The sequence below is a fragment of the Schistocerca americana genome, chromosome 4, assembly GCF_021461395.2.
Source record: "Schistocerca americana isolate TAMUIC-IGC-003095 chromosome 4, iqSchAmer2.1, whole genome shotgun sequence".
Taxonomy (NCBI): Eukaryota; Metazoa; Arthropoda; class Insecta; order Orthoptera; family Acrididae; genus Schistocerca; species Schistocerca americana.
Window position 1 is genome coordinate 330,894,569 of NC_060122.1, and position 24,503 is coordinate 330,919,071.

Genomic DNA, 24,503 nt, shown 5'->3' on the forward strand with positions numbered 1-24,503 from the left:
GATAGTTGTCACCACCTGGCTCAGTGTGAAGGGGAGCTTCATACCTTGGTTCACAGGGTCACCATCATCTCAGACCCTGAGACTTTGTTGGCTGAATCAGCCCATCTTAAGGTCACTTTTCTGCACAATGCTTACAGTGAGAGACAGGTTAGACATGAGTCATGCTACTGACCAACCATTCACAGGATGAGTGATGATAATAACGAGTTGGCACCTTTTTGCTTTATGCAGCGAGCATTTCCAATGGTGTAGGTTGTATTTTGCAGAAATATTATGTGAAATGTGTTTTTTGATCACTATCTAAGATTAGGGTCCTTTTAGGTTCTCTAAAGGATGATCTTAGTTTGTGTAGGGTGGGTGTCTACCGTATTCCTCGCAGTTGTGGCACGGCATTATTGGGCAGATTATCAGAACTGTGGAGGACTGGTGTACTGAGCATACACATCACAAACACAATATCCAAGCAAATCTGTTACTGTAGAACATTGTCAGCACCGGTCAAACTTTGGTATGCAACAAACCAGACATTCAGGCATGACTTGCAGCTATTGGGATAGTGTTATTTAAGAAGCAGTTTAAATGAAATTAGCAAGTAACCTTGTAAATAGAGATTGAGGTTTTTATTTAAATTCTGTGTGGAATTTTGCTCCCACTATTGTCAAAAAACAGAACGCTACCTCACCTATTCATTATTAATTTTCATTATCGATAACTTCTGATGTCGATTGTCTATGGTTGTGTGATGGGACTAGCGTATACAGTGTGTGAGTGTGTGTGTGTGTGTGTGTGTGTGTGTGTGTGTGTGTGTGTGTGAGAGAGTATGTTTTCGTCTATGGTTGTGTGATGGGACAAGTGTATACAGTGTGTGAGTGTGTGTGTGTGTGTGTGTGTGTGTGTGTGTGTGTGTGTGAGTATGTTTGTATGGTCATCCTTCTGGAATTGTTCTGCAAATGAAAGTTTTAAATTCTCTTGCACAGAGGTGACATGCTGCAGTTTTGCCTTGAGAATGACAGTGTGTACTCCTGTGGAAATATCAGCTATATGACTACAATTATTTCAATCCTTTCACCTTGTGGCACAACCAGTAAGTCATCTATCAAAAGACCTGTCTCACTCTATTCCACAAACTCCTCCTACCACACAACACCTGTTGTAACCAGAACAACTGTTCTGTTCACCGTATGACCTGCCATCCTGGTATAAATGGTCTGAAGATGGTCACATACTAGCCGAAACCAGTAACCATAACAAATAAATATTTTATTGTTGTCAAGGCTGTTTTTAATCCCTTCTTAAACCCTAAGTAGGTTACAGAATTCATCGCGTCACTAAAAAGTAGTGATTCCACTGGCTGTGATTACATTTCTAGGTAAACATCAAAATCTTGTGCTTATTTAACAAGATTACACTTAAGCTATTTTGTAATCTATTAATGACTCTGGGCACATTTCCTGACAGACTTAAATAAATACACACACACACACACACACACACACACACACACACACATACACACACACACACTGAAGCCACAACTGAAAATTTGTACCGAGTCTGGAATTCAAACTCAGGTCTCATGCTCACTAGGCAGGTGCACCAACCACTACGCCACACTAGCACAGTGGCTTTGCACAACTGCATAGACTAACCTGCATGCCTCCCTCCTCAATACAAATTCCCATTCATGCCTCAGCCCACTTGGTATTCCCCCTAAATTTGAATTGCATTGCAGAGTTTCTCCAACTGTACTGGTATAGCACCTCAGCATCAAATGAAACAAGGATCCTGCCTGAAACTCAGGCATAGGTGATTTAGTCAAATGAAACTGTATGGTTCCAGAGACTTTTTCAAGTCTCGAACAGCTATGAATTTTATATATATATTTCCTCCCAGCCTTTCCAAACTGCTTGAGAAAGGGGAGTATGACAGAATACTGAGTCATTTAATTAAGCAGAACTTGTTAACTGACCTGTTTTGGTTTTTGTGAAGCGTTCTCCACAGAGAAAACAACACAACACATCTCAAATGATGTGCTAGCACAGCTAAACAAGAAAAATTATCATGCTGGAGTATTGAGTGTTTATTGTGTGGACCACAAAAAGTTATTCAGCAAACCAAACAGTTACATAATCCTTCTTACATGGATGGACGCTTACCTCCACTACAGAAAGCACCAGTTGTCTCCAACAGACTGTATCTCAGGCATGAAAATAACTTCTGAAAGGGAGAACATAACCTATGGAGTGCCATAATGACTGTTTTTTAACCTACATCAATGATCTACATCCATCTCTACAACTATATTCTGCAAACCACAGTGATGTGCATGGCACAGGGTACTTTCTATTGTACCAGTTACTCTTCCATTCCATTCAGATATGGAAAATGGGAAGAAGAGACTATTTAAATGCCTCTGTGCTCACTTTATTAGGATAATCTTCCATTCATGATTCCTCTGTGAGGTTCTATTTGGTACAGGTCCCACACAGATGAGCAATACTCAAGGATGTGTTGCATGAATGTTTAGTTAGCAATCTTCTTTGTAGATTTATTGCATGTCCATAGTATTCTACGGATAAACTGAACTCTATCACCTGCTTTACCTATGATTGAGACTGTGTGTTCATATCCCTACAAAATGTTACGTTCATTGTATGAATTGATCAATTCCAACCTTTAACCATACATATTATAGTCACAGGATACAACTTTTTTTTAAGTGCGCAGTTTCACACTTCTGAACATTTAAAACAAGTTGTCCATCTTTGCATCAATTTGAAATCTTATCAAGATCTGACTGAATAACTGTGCAGATTCTTTCACACAGTACTTTGTTACATATAACTGCATCATCTGTGAAAAGTCTGAGGTTACTAAATGAATTTACATTCTTCACAAGGTCATTAATATTCAACATAAATAGCATGGGTCCCAACACATTGCCTGGAACATTCCCAAAATTACCACAACATCCATTGCTGACTCTCCATCCAAAATGACTTGCTGCATCTTCCCTGGCAAAAAATCCTCAATCCGGTCACAAACTTTGCCTGATACCTCATATGATCATATTTTTGATAATAGGCATAGATGTGGCACAAATTCAAATGGTTTTTGAAAATTAAGAAATATTCCATCTACCTGACTGCCTTTTTTCATGGCTTTCAGCATGGCACATGAGAAAAGTGTGAGTTGGGTTTCATAAGATAGATGTTTTCAGCATCCATGGCAGTGGACATGTAGGAGGTCATTCTGTGTGCGATACCTCATTACATTTGACTCAGAATATTTTCTATGAATCTACAACAAATGGCTGTCTAAGACTCTTAAAGATCAGTTCAAAAACTGTAATGTTTGCTGATGACACACACTTACTAATGAAGGATCCAGACTCAACCTTAGCAGACACAGTTTAGATTACACATAAATGGTTCGGAGCTAATAGTTTAAGATTTAATCTCACAAAGACCCATGTTACGTAATTTCAAACAAACAACAGAAGTATATATTAATGGTCAGATATAGAGTACTTAATGAAGCACAGTGTATAAAGTTCCTTAGTGTTCAACTGAATAACAAGACAAAACAATGTCACCACGTGGAAAAGCTAATCAATGAACTCAGTTCAATCTGTTATACCCAAGGAAGCATTTCTCACTGTGTTGACATAAAGCCAAGAGTGTTGACTAATTATGAATATTGTCACTCCATGTTGTCTTACAGAATTATCTTCTGAAATAGTGCATCTAAAGTAAAGAAAGTATTTGTTCAGCAGAAGAGAGCAGTAAAAACAGTGCGCAAAGTGGACAACAATATATCTTGGTAAAGCCTTTTTGCAGATCTATGATTTCTTACATTCAGTTTCCAACACAAATTCCTTAATGGGTTCTGTTGTTGGCAATAAAAATAATTTTCAACTAAATTTTGATGTACTATCATGATTTGCATATGCACTTCACTGGAGAAAGATGGCGCCGATAGGAAAGTGTAGTGACGCTTGTCTCTCGTTAAAAAGTCAAAAAATGAACAGTTCTTCGTGTAGAGAATGTAAAAAGCGTGTGATGAAGGGTATTCTGTGTATCAAATGCAACTTCTGGTTACACGAAAAGTGCGCGAAAGTAAATCTAAAGTTCGTCAGCGATGATTTTCCGTGGACATGTCACGGTTGTTTACGTGACGAAACGGCCGATCTTGTAAGTGCAGTTGATACAAAAACGAAATTATAAAGTTACTATGAAGTGACATTGAGGCATTAAAAACAGAACTTTCAACCATCAAGAAAGAAAACGATACATTAATACAAGAAAAGAAGTCCTGTGTGTGTAAAAGCCATCAAACGGAAAAGCAAGAAGATCGCGAAAATACGAATGACCGATCGTACTTTAAAAACAACATTTCAAGTGTTCCCGTTGATGTCTCGGTAAACTCAGTAAGCCAAAAACCGGAAGATAAATATAAATGGAAGGTGGTGACATAAGCAAAAGGAAAAACAAGGCGACAGATACGCAACAAAAGGAAAATGACTTTTTAATAATTGGCGATTCGCTGCTGAAGAATATCGCTGTCCCCAATTGCAAGATCGACGTACGACCTGGTATTAGAACGCATCAACTCGGTAAACATTTTAAAAATATGGTAAATGCAAGACAAGATACTACAGAACCAGATTCTGAAACCAGACATAACTATAATGGGGTGTTTATACATGTTGGGACGAATTCGTTAAGGAGCAGCAGTGAGGAAGAAATGGCAAGCGAAACAAGAAACATGATTCGTACTGCAAGAAATATGTATGCAGGATCTCGTCTGATACTTAGCGGAATCATAAACAGAAGGTCGGTGAGTGAAAAATATATCGCCAAAATAAACTGTGCTCTTAAAGAACAATGTGATCGTCTTGGGGCAATTTTTATAGACCCAAACAAATTCCTATGTAAAAACTCACTAGCGAAGGATGGCTTGCATTTAAATAGACTGGGGTCTGTAACGTTCAGCAGAATGTTTGCAGATGTCTGCAAAATCATTAGATGCAAGGGAAACTAATGTGGCCTGAAGGGGATGAAAAATCATACACTCCAGCTGGAAAAGAAAAATATAAGCACCATACAAAAAAAGACGATACTAAAGAATTTGCCCCAGAATACAGCTCACAACATGTAAACCAACAAAAGAAAAATTACATAAAAGTACTTCATCAAAATATTCAATACTTTGGTAACAAAAAATTAGAAGCAGAAGTACTCCTGAGTGAAGTAAGAGCAGACATATTATGCATAAGTGAACATGGACTAACTGAAAGTAAAATACATAATGTGGCAGTAAAGGACTACAAACTAGCTAGTTACTTCTGCAGATCTAAATATAAGGGTGGTGGCGTTTGTATATATATTAAAACAGGTACTCTATCAAAGAATGTAAACAGTGAAGCTGCTACATTTCCCATAGCTAGAGAAAGATACTTTGAAGTTACTGGTATAGTGGCAGAGGATTTTAGAGTGTTTTGTGTGTACAGGTCACCATGTGGCAATATTAGCATCTTTCTACAAAAAGTTGCTAGCTTATTGAGAATGAATATGAAGAGAAATCTTATTATATGTGGAGACTTCAACATTGACATGGGAAAAGACACAAAAATAAGACAGGATTTTGAAGAATTGTTAATACAGCATAACATGAAAGTGACAATAACTGCACCAACAAGAGTGACTTCACAAAGTGAGACAATTATTGACAACATAATTGCTAATATGTGTAACTATGAGTCACATGTAGTTCAGACAGAAATATCTGATCATCATGGACAACTAATCAGCTTTTGCAGAAGTAATAACAAAGTATCAGAACCAAAACAAACAACCAAAGAAATTAGGATCATCAGTGAACAAAATATCAACATCTTTAGAACAATGTTAAGTAAGGAAACCTGGAATGAAACCCTACAGGCCCAGAGTGTAAATGAAAAATATGATGCATTTATTTCAAGAATTAAGTACCATTTTAATGTAGCATTTCCCAAAGTAAAGAGACAAGAAAGGCATCAAGATCAAACACAGTGGATTACGAGTGAAATACTAGAACAGCGAAGGAAGCTTCAGGATGTGAGACGGATGGGCGAAGCTGAAAACTATAAAATGTTAAAAAAGAAGTATAGAAAAACAGTAAGAGAAGCGAAAGCAAGAGCAATTGACACCACTATAGCGAACTCAAAAAACAAGGCAAAGGCAGCTTGGAATGCAATCAATGCTGAAAGAAAGGAAAAAGATGGGTCAAACAAAGAAGAAGGTATTAGGTCAATTAAAGTAGACAACACAGTGGTCACAGATGGTATGGAAATAGCAAACATACTGAATAATAACTATATCAGTGTAGTAGAAAACCTAAAATTGGAAAGAAATAGTCAAAAACAGAAGGGTATTAAGGTACCAAAAAGATCATGCAGTACTATGTTCTTAAGACCAGTCACAGAAGATGAATTGCGGAAAACTATACAGAAACTGAAGTCCAAGAAATCAGCTGGTGATGATGAAATATCAAATCATGTAATAAAGCTGGTATGTGAGGAGATAATAACACCACTGCTGAACATAGCAAACTGTTCTTTCAGAGATGCAATTTTTCCAGAAAAACTGAAGATAACGAAGGTAGTGCCAGTGTACAAGAAAGGGTGTAAGGATGATCCCAACAACTACAGAACAGTTTCACTGATATCAGGTTTCTCAAAAATCCTAGAAATGCTTATGTATACCAGATTAGTTAACTATTTGGACAAACATAACATTCTCATGACCTCACAACATGGTTTCAGAAAGGGTAAATCTACAGAATCAGCAATTGTCAGTCTAACAGAATACATTTTACAGTCCTTAGATGAGAAAAAGGTTGTCTCTGCAATGTTTCTGGATCTTTCAAAGGCATTTGACACCATTGACCATGATATGCTGATACAAAAATTAAGTAACTATGGCATTCGGGGGCAACCAGGTGAATGGATAAAATCATACTTGTGCAACCGCAAGCAGTATGTATCATTAGGAAACTCGTACCAATCAGAAACCAAATCCATCAAATATGGAGTGCCGCAGGGTTCGATAATGGGGCCATTGTTATTTAATGTATTTGTTAATGATATAGGTGTTGAGGAGGAAGAAAAGAAAATATTGTATGCTGATGACATGACAATACTAAATAGTGACCAAAATATGGAACAGCTTGAGAGAAGAGCATACATATCTGCAAATGTCACAGCTCAATGGCTGTTGGAAAATGAACTGGTTATAAATCTAAAAAAGACTATGTATGCAGTGTTTAAAAACAAGGAAAAGGCTGTAGACATGGATTTAGAGGTTGACGGAACAAGGATGGAAGAAGTAGAATCTGCTAGATTCTTAGGTATTCTTGTGGATAATGAACTGAAATGGAAAAAACATATTAATAATGTCTGTAAGAAACTGAGCTCTGTCATATTCTTAATGATGCAGCTATCACAGTATTCAGACAAGAACCTTCTGTGTACAGTGTATCATGGACTTTTCGAACCATACTTACAGTATGGAGTGACGGTGTGGGAAAACTCAAACAAACAAGAGACAAAACGAGTGTTCACATTACAAAAAAAAGCAATTAGGACCATTTTAAGAAGAAAGACCTCTGAAACATGCAGAAACTGTTTCAAGAATTTAGGTATCTTAACTTTTTCATCATTATATATATACAAAACAATAATGTACATCACAAAAGGTAGTGAGGACTGGATTACAAATGCTAGTGTACACACCTACAATACAAGAAAGAAGAATGAAGTACGGAGCATACCCCACCGACTGGCAATGCTAGAAAAAGGACCCCAGTACTCTGGTATCAGACTACTAAGAAGTCTGCCCAAAACCCTGCAAGATAGTGTACTTCACAATGAATTTACAAAGAAACTTAAAGACTATCTCATTGAAAAAGAGTTTTACAGTGTTGCAGAATACTTATGCCATTAAATTTGTATATATTGTTACTCATTATCAGTGGTGTAAAAATGTAAGCTAAAGGTGTAGAAAAATAATTGATAAAGAATTTTAATACTTTGACATGTCCTATATTACACGTACATTTACTGTACACGATGTAATCTTACAGGATCAAATAAAATTCAATTCAATTCAACCTCCTTGTTCATGAAATTGTGTAATCTGGTGGTACAATATTCAGTAAGCTCCCATATGACATAAAACAAGAAACTGGGAACTACTGCCCCTTCAACAGAAAATTAAAAACATAACTCATTAGCCACTCTTTCTGCAAATCATCTGAATATAGAGAAACAGAGATTAAAAAGTTCTGTCAGACACACAACAAGAATCAGTGTTTATTATAAAGCTGCACGCATCATAAATAGAACTCAATATTTATATGCATAAAAATATTGTATTTGTAAAATATAACTGTAATCAAGTAAATATTAAGCTACTACTTGCAGTTAAGTAGAACCTACATAGTAAAACTGAGGAGGCAGCAGCTTTTATTTGAAAAGTTGCCGCATATGGAGAGGAGAACAGATCAAAATCACTTTCTGATGCTGTCTGATCTTGAAAACATTGCTCAAATTCTTCCTTGGGGAAATTAATATATGTGAGTAATGCCAAAAGTCTTTGTTAACAACATCATCTTGCAAGGACGATAATTTAGGAAAATGAGCTGGATTTTATTTTTCCAGTTGTCACCCTAAGTGTCAATTTCATTTTAAAAGCTCATAAACTATCTACAAAATGAGTAATCACCACATGCTTACCCTGTAGTGACATGTTCAAAGCATTCAGATGACTATCTGACTCTGCTATGAATGCAAGAATGCTTTTCCCTGAGGGATCTTTTCCAGTTGTCACCCTAAGTGTCAATTTCATTTTAAAAGCTCATAAACTATCTACAAAATGAGTAATCACCACATGCTTACCCTGTAGTGACATGTTCAAAGCATTCAGATGACTATCTGACTCTGCTATGAATGCAAGAATGCTTTTCCCTGAGGGATCTTTCGATTCAGGAAAACATGTTATTTATTTCCATGAACATATTTATCCCATCTACTAGAGGGAAAAATCAATTTATTAATTCACCCTGACTACACCAGCAACCCTCAGTGTAATAAGGCAGGCTACCATACTGCCTCTCAGTATTCTCAAAAAAGATTTTAAATTGCCTATGCTGTAGTTCATGCTTCATTAGATAACTGGTTGTATGAATACCACCTCTCATCACATTTTTTAGATTAACACTCTTTGCACATTAAGTGCTCCTGGTGAACTGTACAGTGGACACTCCCAATTTCATTGGCCAATGACAGCTTTTGCTTTTTCTCCTTCAGCAGTGCAACAAACCTTGATTTCTAAACCTAAAATATCACTTCAGGTTGTAGTGTTCTTCAAGGCTACCACATCAAGGAGCTCTTTTCTCACCTCATGCTCCTTATTAACATCTCTTCTAAAAATGGCAAGCTAGACTGAGCCCCTTACATCAACACTTTCATCAAAAGCTAGAGAATATGACGCAAAATCTTTACAAATACTGTATTTGCAAGCTGGCTCTGAATGTCGTCTGTCATGTCCTGTATGCAATGCATAATGGTCATGTTCCATATAAACACCATCTGAAACTGTTCTACTTGAGATGAGCATAAATGTTCCATTTCAACTACTACACAATCCTTTTTCAAACTGCCATCTTCAAAGGGGCACAGACATTTTGTTAAAAGCAAAGCTATTTTGTAATTCACTTGAACAGCAAACTCCATTTATCTTTCTTCATCTTCCATATCTTCTTCAGATAGCTTCCTTGTAAGTTTAATAATTTCCTGTGTACAGTCAGGTCCATCACATTTTTCACTTCCAAATTCTTTTGTGTGGAGTGACATAATGTCACTGCCAATTAAATTTTCTAAAAGAATTTAATGCTTTGTGAAATACTGCTGAGTAGCAGATAGGCACAACAGAAAGACTGTCTCAAAATAAGCTTTCGGCCAATAAGGCCTTTGTCAAAAATAAACAGACACACACACACACAAACCAGGGTGTATACGTGGACAAGGAAAAAAAATTCCCGGATTTCTCCCAGATTTCCCGGTTAAAAATACACTGTCTACCGAGTGAAAACATACTTTTTCCCTGTTAACTGACAGTATATTTTCTCTCAAAACTGTGTAACATATCATACTTTTGAATGGTTATGGTTTTATACATGGATGTAGAATTCCCCGGCACTTTCAAAAATGAAACTCAGGGAAAAAGACATGTTTTGGAAAGATCTTTGATGTACAGCCACATGTACACTGCACATTTTTGTATTACAAAAGTATAAATTCGATTTCCACCAAACACTGCATTTTACTTTCCAAAGCATAGAAATCAAGATTGCGATGTGCTTTTGTAAGCCAGTCATAGCTCACGCCACTTGATCTCACCAGCCGATGACAGCGGTTATTCAGAGCTTAGGACACGTGATGTAGTCAGCCAATAGCAACATCACTGTTAAGTAGTGTGAACACATAAACAGGAAATGTTAATGGTTTAAATTAATTTACATAGAGTTGCTACAAGAAAAGCAAAGCTTTCACATATGATATTGGTTTCTAAGGTTAATACACTGGAAGAGAAGCTAAGCTTTCAAATATAATGTTGGTCTTTTATGAGCGTATTACATTTTAAGATATATCACACAAATGTGCCAGTAAAATTTCAATAACGACATAAATTCTCGCTCATAGTTCAACTTGTGTAAAAGGAAATTTACTTTGAAAGTAACAGTTTTCAAACCATCATCCGCAATATTTTCCCACAACCTGTTAGAAATAGGTTCATTTCAGCAGCTGCCAGAGTGCGCCAGGTAACAGGTGCCGCCACGCTTGCGCAGCTACGATGACGTAGGAGGCCCACATGTTCGTATGTGTTAAACATTAAAAGATCTTACATTACGTCATAAAAGAAACAAGACATCAGAGGATATTCCAAGAGCATCAGAATTTCGTGACACATACTGAAATGTGCACATTTGAAGTGCATATTTAAAGTGCACATTCCTATGTCAAGATTCCCAGTGCAGTATGCCTCGAACTAATATTCAGCTTTTCAGTGAGGTTTTTGGGATGTAAATTTTCAGTACCAGTACTGTATTATGTTTGGTTCTTTATTATGGCATATATATATATATATATATATATATATATATATATATATATATATATATATATTTAAAAACGAAGATGATGTGACTTACCATACGAAAGCGCTGGCAGGTCGATAGAAACACAAACAGACACATACATACACACAAAATTCAACATTTCGCAACAGACTGTTGCCTCATCAGGAAAGAGGGAAGGAGAGGGAAAGACGAAAGGAAGTGGGTTTTAAGGGAGAGGGTAAGGAGTCATTCCAATCCCGGGTGCGGAAAGACTTGCCTTAGGGGGAAAAAGGAGAGGTATACACTCGCACACACACACATATCCATCCACACATATACAAACACAAGCAGACACATATATATATATATATATATATACACACACACATATCCATCCACACATATACAGACACATATATATATATATATATATATATATATATATATATATATATATATATATATATATATATATAAAATAGAGGGAAACATTCCACGTGGGAAAAATATATCTAAAAAGAAAGATGATGAAACTTACCAAACAAAAGCGCTGGCAGGTCGATAGACACACAAACAAACACAAACATACACACAAAATTCTAGCTTTCGCAACCAATGGTTGCCTCGTCAGGAAAGAGGGAAGGAGAAGGAAAGACAAAAGGATATGGGTTTTAAGGGAGAGGGTAAGGAGTCATTCCAATCCCGGGAGCGGAAAGACTTACCTTAGGGGGAAAAAAGGACAGGTATACACTCGCACACACACACATATCCATCCACACATACACAGACACAATGTCTGCTTGTGTCTGTGTATGTGTGGATGGATATGTGTGTGTGTGCGAGTGTATACCTGTCCTTTTTTCCCCCTAAGGTAAGTCTTTCCGCTCCCGGGATTGGAATGACTCCTTACCCTCTCCCTTAAAACCCATATCCTTTTGTCTTTCCTTCTCCTTCCCTCTTTCCTGACGAGGCAACCATTGGTTGCGAAAGCTAGAATTTTGTGTGTATGTTTGTGTTTGTTTGTGTGTCTATCGACCTGCCAGCGCTTTTGTTTGGTAAGTTTCATCATCTTTCTTTTTAGATATATATATATATATATATATATATATATATATATATATATATATATAGTGCTGGCAGGTCGACAGACACAAACAAACACAAACATACACACAAAATTCAAGCTTTCGCAACAAACTGTTGCCTCATCAGGAAAGAGGGAAGGAGAGGGAAAGACGAAAGGAAGTGGGTTTTAAGGGAGAGGGTAAGGAGTCATTCCAATCCCGGGAGCGGAAAGACTTACCTTAGGGGGAAAAAAGGACGGGTATACACTCGCACACACACACACATATCCATCCACACATATACAGACACAAGCAGACATATTTAAAGACAAAGTCTTTAAATATGTCTGCTTGTGTCTGTATATGTGTGGATGGATATGTGTGTGTGTGTGCGAGTGTATACCCGTCCTTTTTTCCCCCTAAGGTAAGTCTTTCCGCTCCCGGGATTGGAATGACTCCTTACCCTCTCCCTTAAAACCCACTTCCTTTCGTCTTTCCCTCTCCTTCCCTCTTTCCTGATGAGGCAACAGTTTGTTGCGAAAGCTTGAATTTTGTGTGTATGTTTGTGTTTGTTTGTGTCTGTCGACCTGCCAGCACTTTCATTTGGTAAGTCACATCACCTTTGTTTTTAGATATATATTTCCTATGTGGAATGTTTCCCTCTATTATAACTATATATATATATATATATATATATATATATATATATATATATATATATATATATATATATATATATATAAAACAAAGATGATGTGACTTACCAAACGAAAGCGCTGGCAGGTCGATAGACACACAAACAAACACAAACATACACACAAAATTCAAGCTTTCGAACAAACTGTTGCCTCATCAGGAAAGAGGGAAGGAGAGGGAAAGACGAAAGGATGTGGGTTTTAAGGGAGAGGGTAAGGAGTCATTCCAATCCCGGGAGCGGAAAGACTTACCTTAGGGGGAAAAAAGGACGGGTATACACTCGCACACACACGCATATCCATCCACACATATACAGACACAAGCAGACATATTTAAAGACAAAGAGTTTGGGCAGAGATGTCAGTCGAGGCAGAAGTGCAGAGGCAAAGATGTTGTTGAATGACAGGTGAGGTATGAGTGGCGGCAACTTGAAATTAGCGGAGATTGAGGCCTGGTGGGTAACGGGAAGAGAGGATATATTGAAGAGCAAGTTCCCATCTCCGGAGTTCGGATAGGTTGGTGTTGGTGGGAAGTATCCAGATAACCCGGACGGTGTAACACTGTGCCAAGATGTGCTGGCCATGCACCAAGGCATGTTTAGCCACAGGGTGATCCTCATTACCAACAAACACTGTCTGCCTGTGTCCATTCATGCGAATGGACAGTTTGTTGCTGGTCATTCCCACATAAAATGCATCACAGTGTAGGCAGGTCAGTTGGTAAATCACGTGGGTGCTTTCACACGTGGCTCTGCCTTTGATCGTGTACACCTTCTGGGTTACAGGACTGGAGTAGGTGGTGGTGGGAGGGTGCATGGGACAGGTTTTACACTGGGGGCAGTTACAAGGATAGGAACTCTTGGAACCGAGGTGATGCAAAACTTTTCTTCATGTGTCTACTAGAGAAGATCTTGTAGGTTACATTCAGCAGGGTAATTCCTCAGTAATTTGAGCAGCAGGTCTTGTCTCCTTTCTTGTGTATTGATCTATTCTTCTGGGATTCCATATCAACTTAATAATTTGTAGATCCACTTATGAGGATCAGTGCCCCCAATTTTTAAACAATACACTGCCTTTCGTACTTCCTCTAATGTCGGTTCCTCTATTTCTGGGTCGATGGTATAATAGAGTGGCTGTTTATTCCTGGTAGGATTGCCTTCCAAAATTCCCTTCAAGTATTCTCTCCACCCATCCAGAACATTTTGTTTATCTGTCAGCAAATTTCCCTCTTTGTCCTTACAAGCTGTTATTTTTGGTCTATATTCTTGAGTTCTTTAATTTTCTTGTAGAATTTTCCGTTTTCATTCCTTTGGTAGTGCTATTCCACCTCCTCTACCTTTCTCTTCACGGCTTCCCTTTTTTCCCTCCTGCATACCATTCTGCCTCTATTCTCTTTTCATTATATAATGCCTTTTTGGTCTAGTATTCCACCGCAAGCATTTCAGACATGCTTCCTTCTTCTGTTACACTGCCTGTCTGCATTCAACATCATACCAGTCTTCATTCCTAAGTCTCCTCACTTCTGTTGTCTTAATGACATCTTTAATAGAGTTACATTCTTCGTCCATATCATCTCCACCATCTTTTGTTTGTAACTCCCGTCTCAATTTGTTCTGGTACTCCAGAACAGTAGACATATCTTTCAGTTGCTCTATATTCCATTCCTTTACTCTGGTACTACTTCCTCTGCCAACCATGGCAAGTTTCTGTCTCATTTTGGCTCCTACTAGGTAATAGTCAAATCAGAATTAGCTCCTCAGAAAAGTGTGCACATTTTCCAATCAGATGCTCATCTCTTTGATATCACTATATGGTCTATTTGGTTTGCTTCATTTGTTCCTCATATTTTCCATGTCCCTTTGTACATATTTTTCCTTGTGAAACAGGTATTTACTGCCTTCAACTTGTCTGCAGAAACAAACTGCACAAACCTCTTACCATTATTATTAGTTTCATCATGCAGACTTTTCTTAGCAAACACATTTCTGAACGCCTCTTCCTTTCCTAGTTTTGTATTATAGTCACCAAGAACTATTTTGGAATCATATCTGGGTATCCTGTCACACATCTTCTGTAGTTGATCATAGAAGATGTCCACAGTATTTTCATCTGATTCTTCTGTTGGTGCATATACATCCACAAAGGTCACATTGTGAAATTTGTCTGTCATACACAGAGTACATATTCTTTCATTACATGGCGTCAAAGCAATAACTGATCTATGCATATCCTTGGAGACTATAAACCCAACTCCAAACTCCCCTTGTCTTTTGTCTTTTTCTGAACAGTACACGGAGAATTTCTGTTTATAAATCTCTCCTCTTCACTTCCACCTGATTTCCCGCACTTCAACAACTCCCATTCTATACCTTAGTATCTCTTCTGCAATACTATTCATTGCTCCTGTTTGCAACAGCGTACACATGTTCCATGTTCCAAATTTAAGCACCAATAAATACATATTCCTGTTTCCTAGCACAGTTTGTCTATATAGGGGCAGTCTGGCATTTCTTGTTGAATTATTTGCAATAACAGATTTTTTACAACCCAGGGGTATCAATCCTGCACTCAACCCCCAATCTGGAGGACCAGGGTTAGCTCCCCTAGAGGGGTTGATGACCTAGGCTGTAGAGTCACCCCTACCCTATGATGTGGGACACACTCCGTCTGGCTCCACTGTCGAGACCACTCCAGCTTGGGTGACCCTGCCAGTAGCTATGCTATGGCTCTCAACCTCATCAAAGCACACAAATCATCCAGCCCAGCACTGAAGGTGCCTACGATAAGGCAGTGTCACCTGGGAAGGTCATTCACAAGTTATTTACAACAATTGTATTGTCTCTGAGCTCACTATTTGCATACACAGACACAACACCATGGTTAGAAGTTTCCTTATACCATGCATATTCAATATGTCTGTAGTATCCTGTTTCTCAATGGGCTAGACAGTGTTCACATACCGTATACAACTGAAGGTTGGTACTGCTCTGCCTCCAACAATAGATCCCATTATACTATTGCATTATTGTGGCCTCAGTCTGTGACACATCAGTATCACGTTAGAAGTGAAGGATTATCAACTTCTTCAAACTTGTTAATTATGGCTACAAGTTCTCATTTGTCACTTGTACACTGCTAAAGAAAAACTGAAAATTATTGAAGAAGCTGAGAACATTGGAAACTGTGCAGTGGGAAGAAAGTACAACATGAGTGAGAGTTGTATTCACATGTGGCAAAAAAAACAAAACATTGCTTCAAGAAACTAAGGGTAATTGCCAGGCATTTTGCAACAAAAAGTGAAGCATCCGGACCTCAAAAAAAGGCTCTGTAGATGAGAAGCGGCAAAATGGATGCACGGTGATGAGTGAAATTTGCCAACTTAAATCCAAATAACTAAGCATTACCAGCTTCAAAATTAGCCAGGGATGGCTCGGTGATGAGTGAAATTTGCCAACTTAAATCCAAATAACTAAGCATTACCAGCTTCAAAATTAGCCAGGGATGGCTATCAAGATTATTCAACTGAAATAGATTAGGATTCTGGAGGAAAACTACCATCACTCAACAGCTTCCAGGCAATTATGGGGAAAAAATGGTGCATTTTCATCGTAACGTGATAAATCTGTGATGCTAACAGTCCTGTATATTATCACAAACTGGTAACGCAGATCAAATGCCAGTCTATTTTGAGATGTCGCTTGACAACATTGTGAACACGAGAGGAGAATCCAACATCATGATATGAACTGGTGGCAGTGAGAGGCAAGGGTGTACAGTGATGTTGTGTGTAATTGGAGATGGACTAAAGCTACCACCTTATGCAATATTTAAAAGGAAACTATTATGCAAACACCACTGAAAGGCATATTAGTGAGAGTGAATCTAAAAGGGTCAATGGACAATGGCCATGTGATTGACTGGGTGACACACGCTTGGCAATCTCGCCCTCATGCGTTACTGAATTCCCGTAATACGTTGGTCCTGGACAGCTTCCATGGACATACAACTAAGGAAGTGCAAGACAAATTATGATACAAAAAGGGAAAACTGAACTAGTCATTATCCCTGAAGGCCTAACATCCATCCTACAACCATTAGATGTGTGTATAAACCAGCCATTCAAAGCTGCACTTAAACAGTGATACACACAATAGATGGCTGATGAAAACCACAAGTTCACACCGAGTGAAAACATCAAACGCCTGGATTTGTCCCAGATTTGTGAGTGGGTGAAACATGCATGGGACTCCATTCAGCAACCACTGGTGGAAAAATCCTTCAAAAAATGTGGTATCACAAATTCACTGTATGAAATAGTGGACAACACTCAATGGGAAGATGATGACAACAACAATTATTCTCCCACTAGTGATGATTATGAAAGTAATGATGAATAGAGAGGTAAGGGAGCATATGTACTGACTAAAATATTTTATTGCACATATGGTATTAACATTAAACTCTTAAACATGGTAATTCACATTTCTTTTTGTTGCTACTGTAGCTAGACCTACAGTAAGCTGGCAGGGATAATGTTACCCGGCTGGCCGCCCAGATAATAGGCCAGCCGGCAGGCCTGCTGACTGGCCAGCTATACACTGCTGAATCAGTTGTGTTTTAATAATTTATCAACCTGTCCAACAGCAGGTGAAGATTATGACACATTTCTTCAAACTAGTGGATATTATACGTAATTTTGAACACATAATCATTATTCTAGAACTTTTTTTGGTAAAGAAAACAAATTAAAGAAAAAAATTTTTACTTCCATCAAAATTAGGGTATGTGGATAATTTGAGGGTGTGGATTATTCAAATATATAAGGTACACAATACATTGCATCTCACTTCCGCAACAAATGACGATAATGAAACCCTTTTTCCCTAAGACACTGTACATTTACACTGTGTGTAACTTAGCTTGCATATTTTCAGTGCTCACATTTCCTTCGCTACTGGAATATTTTTGGCCTTCGCCGTTTATCTCACTGGATCACTAGGCATCCTCTGGAATAAAAAATGTCTTATCAACTAGTACCTGCAGAAGATGTGGCAACTCCACTACTTGACAAAGTTGGCATGACTTGGTACCAACTGGGGAACAGAAACCTTTGAATGGAATTTACTCACCATGCAAATTGAATTATTGGAAGTGGAGTGCGCATACCCATAGAGATAAGTACATGACAATAAATCAGCACATGGCTGGCAAGGACGCCTAATGACTGAGCACAAAAAAATGGTTCAAATGGCTCTGAGCACTATGGGACTTAACTTCTGAGATCATCAGTCCTCTAGAACTTAGAACTACTTAAACCTAACTAACCTAAGGACATCACACACATCCATGCCCGAGGCAGGATCCAAACCTGCGACCGCAGCGGTCACGCAGTTCCTGACTGTAGCGCCTAGAACCGCTTGGCCACGCCTGAGCACATGTCAACTCTCAGCACAAGTGTTAGGCTATGGCCACTGCAGTCTAACTCCAAGGAGCACTGCCCACTTCGCTTACTGCCACTCACGATACGTTGCGATGTGTGCACCCTTCAAGGCAGGCTTTACTCCTCTGTTCTACCCATGCCATTTCACTTGCTTCCTTCGGGACATCTGCTGGCAGGGATACTAAAACAACATTCTTGGGCCTACGTCTTTGTCCATTATTATATATTTTTACATCTTTGTCCATTATTATATATTTTTACATCTTTGTCCATTGTTATATATTTTTAAGTTGAAATGAATACCAATATTGAATCTATTATTTGATACCTTCATTTTAATTTTTCAACTGTAAAACTGTTCTGACTTTGGAAAGTATTTTGTAAGAAGCTAGTTACAGTATTAGTTATGATGCCACCTCTTAGTTTGCTAAGGTGAAACCAGGCTCTTCTTTGCTATATGGCATTCATCATTTTTCATTGCCAGTGCCTATTATGACATTCCAGAATGAGATTTTCACTCCGCAGAGCAGTGTGTACAGATATGAAACCGCCTGGTAGATTAAAACTGTGTGCCTGCCAGACTGAGACCCAAACTCGGGACTTTTGCCTTTCACAGATAAGTGCTCTATCATCAGAGCTACCCAAGCATGATTCATGCTCCATCCTCACAGCTTTACTTCTGATGGCCCCTCATCTCCTACCTTCCAGACTTCACAGAAGCTCTCCTGTGAACCTTGCAGAACCAGCACTCCTCGAAGAAAGGATATTGTGGAAACATGGCTTAGCCACAGCCTGGGGGTTGTTTCCTGAATGAGATTTTCACTCTGCAGGGGAGTGTGAGCTGATGTAAAACTTGCTGGCAGATTAAAACTGTGTACTGGGCCAAGACTCGAAATTGGGACCTTAGCCTTTCGCGGACAAGTGCTCTAAGGTAGAGAGCATTTGTCTCTATGGTAGAGAACTTGCTCACAAAAGTAAAGGTCCCAAGTTCGAGTCTCAGTCTGGCAGACAGTTTTAGTCTGCCAGGAAGTTTCTATTATAACTTTGTTTCTGTTTTCAGTATTGAAATTTTCGAACGTTTGCATAGTAGGCTTCAAAGTAAACCTATACTGTTCACCAGTTTTTCCAGTTTGTAGCACAGTTGTTTTTATTACAGTTTATTCCTTTTGCTGTGTCTGCAGTGGTTTTAGCCAGTTTGTAACCCTGCACCCCTGTATGCCTGCTACTGTTGAATTTCTTCTGGGTCCTTGCTAGTTGTTCACTTCCTGCTGTGTGTATTTTTGTTTTCTGTGGAGGTTACATCCAGCAACTTATTTACATTTGTATTTGGTTTGTTCTGAATGATGGATTTTGTTTCACTGACACTACTATGACTTTTAATCTGCTTGTGAGGAAGTGCAAGTGCCCAAGCAGGCACAGGTACTTGTGCTCAGGATCTGTAGATTGTTAAACTCTGTCCTACACTGTAGAAAAACCATTTGTGTCATTGCCTCAGATAAATTTGCTTTGAAAAATTATGTCCTCAAACTTCATGTAGAATTGGACAGGCTTTTCTTGTTAATTTTATTAAAATACAGTGTATATTTTCAAACAGTGAGTGCTGTGAGAAATGTATTTTACACTGTAGCATGGATTGTAGTCTACTTTTGTGCCTCATACAATTTTATACGTTGGGCCCCTCACAGTTTTTGTTGAATATTAATAATGTTACAGACATTATTAACAGTAACCTCAGACTTTTTGCAGATGACATGGCTACCTACCAGGGATATTCAATATTGATTTACACTTTATTTTTTCTCATCATTCATAGTGCACCATTTGACTCTCATTACAGTTGCAGGTATGAAGTATTTTTGTCTAACCATAGGTGGCAGGAAAAATCACTAGAAGTGTAATCCATCCACAGTAAAGCCCATTTCCCAACTACTGTTATTACATGAGTGAACAACATGGGGTATTATCACAAGGACAATGCTGGACTACATGTTTTCTGTAGAAGTAGGGTGTAAAAACTAAGGATATTCACAGACAATTGGTGGCAGTTTGTGGAGAGTGTGCACCATCATGATAAGTACTCTTGCAACATGACAACATTTGTCCCACATGAGTTGAAAAACTATGGCTGCCATTGCTGAAATGGGGCTCCAAGTAGTGCCACACCAATTGTATTTGACTGATCTGGCCCATTTTGATTGCCACCTTTTTAGGGCTTTGAAGAGACATCTGCACAGACATCAATCACAGACTTCCTGGACCTTTGAGCAGCTGTCCTGAACTTGGTGAACAGACTCCAAAAAAGTGGTTTGAGGAAAGCCTACATAAGTTAAAGTGGCCAAGTTAGAAGGATATGGTGGGTGTGGAAGTACCTGGAACCTCATTTTAGCAATGGTACCTGTGGTTCTTCAACTCATACAGAAGTGATTTTCATGATGGTTCACAGCCTCCATACACTACCACCAACTGCCTGAGAATATCCTCAGAGTATACACCCTCCTCCCATGGAAACCACGGCATCCAGTGCTGTCCTTCACTGCCACACCTCATGCTATTTTCTCAATAATGATAGCAGGTGGAAAAATGGGCTGCACTGTGCAGGGACTACATCTACTGACGCTGTATATAATGTGTGTGAGCATGGATCAGCCACTGGCATCTTGTTCCAGGACCAAGTTTTTAGTTTATGTGTGTGGTCTTAGTCTGTGTTGCTATGATTTATGACCAACATTACACGAGATAACCTGATGATGCCCTACCTGGCTGAAACATGTCATTTTTGAGACAATAACTACAGTTCTGCAATCTAGGACTGTCTTTTAATACGATTATTAATGCTACTGCTTGGCATGCCACCTGCAGTTAGACCAAAGTACTGCATACTAGCAACTGTAATGATGAGTCAAGTAGTGCACCATGAATGATGGGAAAAATAAAGTGTAAATCAATATGGGACACCTTTTATATAATGAAATAATGTCTGAAATACACTTCAGAAATATTCAATCAAATCTTGATAAGATTTAAAAGTGGTGCAAAGATTGGCAACATGCAGAAACATAAAATTGTGAATTTTACAAAACTAAAAAATGTAGTATCCTATGATTACAATATCAATGAGTCATAACTGTATCAGTCAACTCATATAAATACCCAAGTGTAATAATTTATAGGGATATTAAATTAAATAATTACATAAGGTAAAGCAGGTGGTAGACTTTGGTTCATCAGTGGGAAACTAAGACAACAAAGTAGTCTATGAAATCTCATGATTTTTTATAACATAAAGCAGCAAGTACAGATATGCAGAATCTGTGACAGTCAATTCCCAACTAGTGTCACATGGGATTTTGCATTTCATGGCTCGCTCCTCTTAAGTTAGTACTGGTGGCCCTATACCCCTTTAGGACTTGAAATTTGCACAGCTCCTGTGCAGTGCCTACACAGTTCTTGTATAGCTGTTTGTAATTAATAACAGAAAATAGCTAATTACTCGACTTCAGCATTCGTTACTTGGAATTTCCTTTCTAAATTTTCCTAAAAAGCTGAGTTCAATACACGTGTCTCTACAAAAGGATGCATTGTTACCTATCTTGCAGTAGTAGCCCAGAGCAGACAGGTATTGGTCACTTGTAACACCTAGAGGTCTTGCACAGACCTTCTGCGCACGACAATTTTTCACTCTGTACTGGAATGTATACTTTACTTTCATTCTGACATCATTCAGACATTTACTTACTTCCATGATTTGGAGTTGGGCAAAGGAGAAAATTCTATATAAAACTCTTTTGATTCAATGTAAGCACTCATATGTCCAACTTTGTTAACAATTTTTTATCTTTTACTATACACTCTCTTTTCAATGAACTTCACTTCACCCAAGTGTCACAATAGTTAAGAGATTGGATGCATACTTGGGAGGATGGCAGTTCAAATCCCCCTTCCACCACCCAGACTAAGGTTTGCCACTGTTATGTTAACTGTTTCATGCAAATACTGGGTTGATTCCTTTGAAAAGGTTGTAGCCAGTTTCATTCCCTAGGTCGAGCTTATGCTCTGCTGATAATGATCTTGTCATCAGCAGAATGTTAAACTCTCCATCCTCCTTTCTTGCTTCTTTGAACTTTAAATCTTCACATCATTGCTACTGCAAATTATTTTATGTTTCTGCCTTCATTCATGTAATAGTTTTCACTTATTGCAGTTCCATTCACTCATTTTTTAATAATTTAATTTTTGCTTTTTACAGTGTTTCCACTGTACATGTAACGTACAGCATAATTTTGTGACATTTCACTCTGTCACTATTTTAGATACTTTTCACTGCCTCAAGACATTTGAAATCTGACTGATTACAGAATAATTATCACTGCTAGTTTGGTTCTTTGCATGTTAAATGTCAAAATTCATTTTCAGGGACATACACTTACAGAAATATGAGTCCTTCTCCATTTTCTTCATATTAGGATGCCCATCTCTGAGTGGTGATCTTGGCCTCAGTGACATCCATTTCCATCCAGGCTTACGAGTTCTTGACAAAAAATGGAGCACCTGTTCTTCAGGTGTTTTAAATGTATTTTCAGAGGCATAGTTGTATTCACAGTAAACCCTGAAAATCAAAGTATGGCCTTCATTACGGAAACACCAAACTGGATTGTGAACACAAAAGGTCGAAGAACACACTGTCAATTCATTACATTAATTAGAACCATCATACAAAAGACATCTTATCAGTAATTACCATTCTGGATGCACTCGCCAGTTGTTCCCTTTGAAAAATTCTGTAACTGTAACAGAAGAAAGTTTTGTCAGTTAGAGTGAAAACTACTCTATATCAATGTAATTTGCTTCTGATAGTGTTTAAAACAGTGCCATTAAAAGTTATTTAGATATATACAATGACAAGATCTTTCATAATTTTACAATTTGGTAATCTACTAACTGTTACTGGGAGTCTCAGCACTAATGAATAAAATGTATAATGGTCTGAATGATAGCTAAGGAGATTAACAACAGAAGGTTAGCATTTTATAAAACTTAATGTATTCCTAACTGCTGCATGCACCTTGTATAAAAGGCCGTAAAGATTTGTATTTGTTTAAGTCAGTTTTAAGTGGGTTTAACGACACAAGTTAAACATCATTAAAATGTACTGGTGCCCATTATCTTTCAGAACATATTGTATCAAAACAATTAACGAACTCTTTAATGAGAGTGTTATCTTCATTGCACAACACAAAGAATGGGTGAGATACTGAGAGCACTGTAAACATTAACAGCATACTCTGTTGCAGCAAACCTATTACAGCTCTGACAGCAGTTATTGATTAGTAGGATAATAATTGGCAACTTTTACGTGTGTTGTAATGAACATAAGTAATTATAAAATAATAAATACATAAGCCACTTAAAAACTAACAGCAGTAATGGTGTCTACTAGACACTGTCATATACACAACATTCTCAAATGCAGCAACATACCCCCATAACAAACCCATAGATGAAGGAAAACAAAGGAAATGAAACAGTAAATGAGTACACATTCTCTGCAATGGATCTCTATTCTGTGACCTAACAGAACTTTCAAATGACCCAAATCTATAAACACAGGTATGTGCACACATACGCACATACGTGCACACACATGCACACGTACAAACGCGTGTGGGTGTGCATGCACATGTTCAAACAGCCTCCCCCCCCCCCCCACACACACACCAACACACAGACACAAAACACAGCAAGCCACAATAACCTCAGCATGTGTAGACAAGGTCTGTATATAAAATTTTGACTGTTTCCAAATTTATGGATACTTTTCTAAAAAACTGCAATTTTTGAATTCTATATGTACAGACAATAAAGAGCAATTTTCCTACAATAGAAAGAAAACTAAAAAAAAACACGGATGATGCTGTAACTTCAACAAAGATGTCTGGATAAAAAGAAGACCAAATTATGTTTGCTCATGGCAAAATCTGTCCAAAAACAAAATTATTTGCAAGCAAGAACGGGCACAAGAGTGCATTTCATCCTCAAGATGAAAAAAATTAGTTTTATTTTAAATATTTCAATTCACTAAATAGTTTTAGATCATTTATTGTGGAAACTCAACCTATGGGGATAATATTTTCAGACCAAAGAAAT

General features: G+C 38.0%; 1 protein-coding gene across 1 annotated transcript in view; it reads right to left on the reverse strand.

The window, feature by feature from the left end:
* Positions 1-24,503, reverse strand: part of LOC124613049 (voltage-dependent calcium channel subunit alpha-2/delta-3) — a 622,965-nt gene that overhangs the window by 167,833 nt on the left and 430,629 nt on the right. Inside the window, exons 15-16 of the mRNA XM_047141624.1 lie at positions 23,098-23,143; positions 22,787-22,965 (exon numbers count right to left, since the gene is read on the reverse strand). Coding sequence (XP_046997580.1) covers positions 22,787-22,965; positions 23,098-23,143 — 225 coding nt within the window. The remainder of the gene's footprint in view (positions 1-22,786; positions 22,966-23,097; positions 23,144-24,503) is intronic.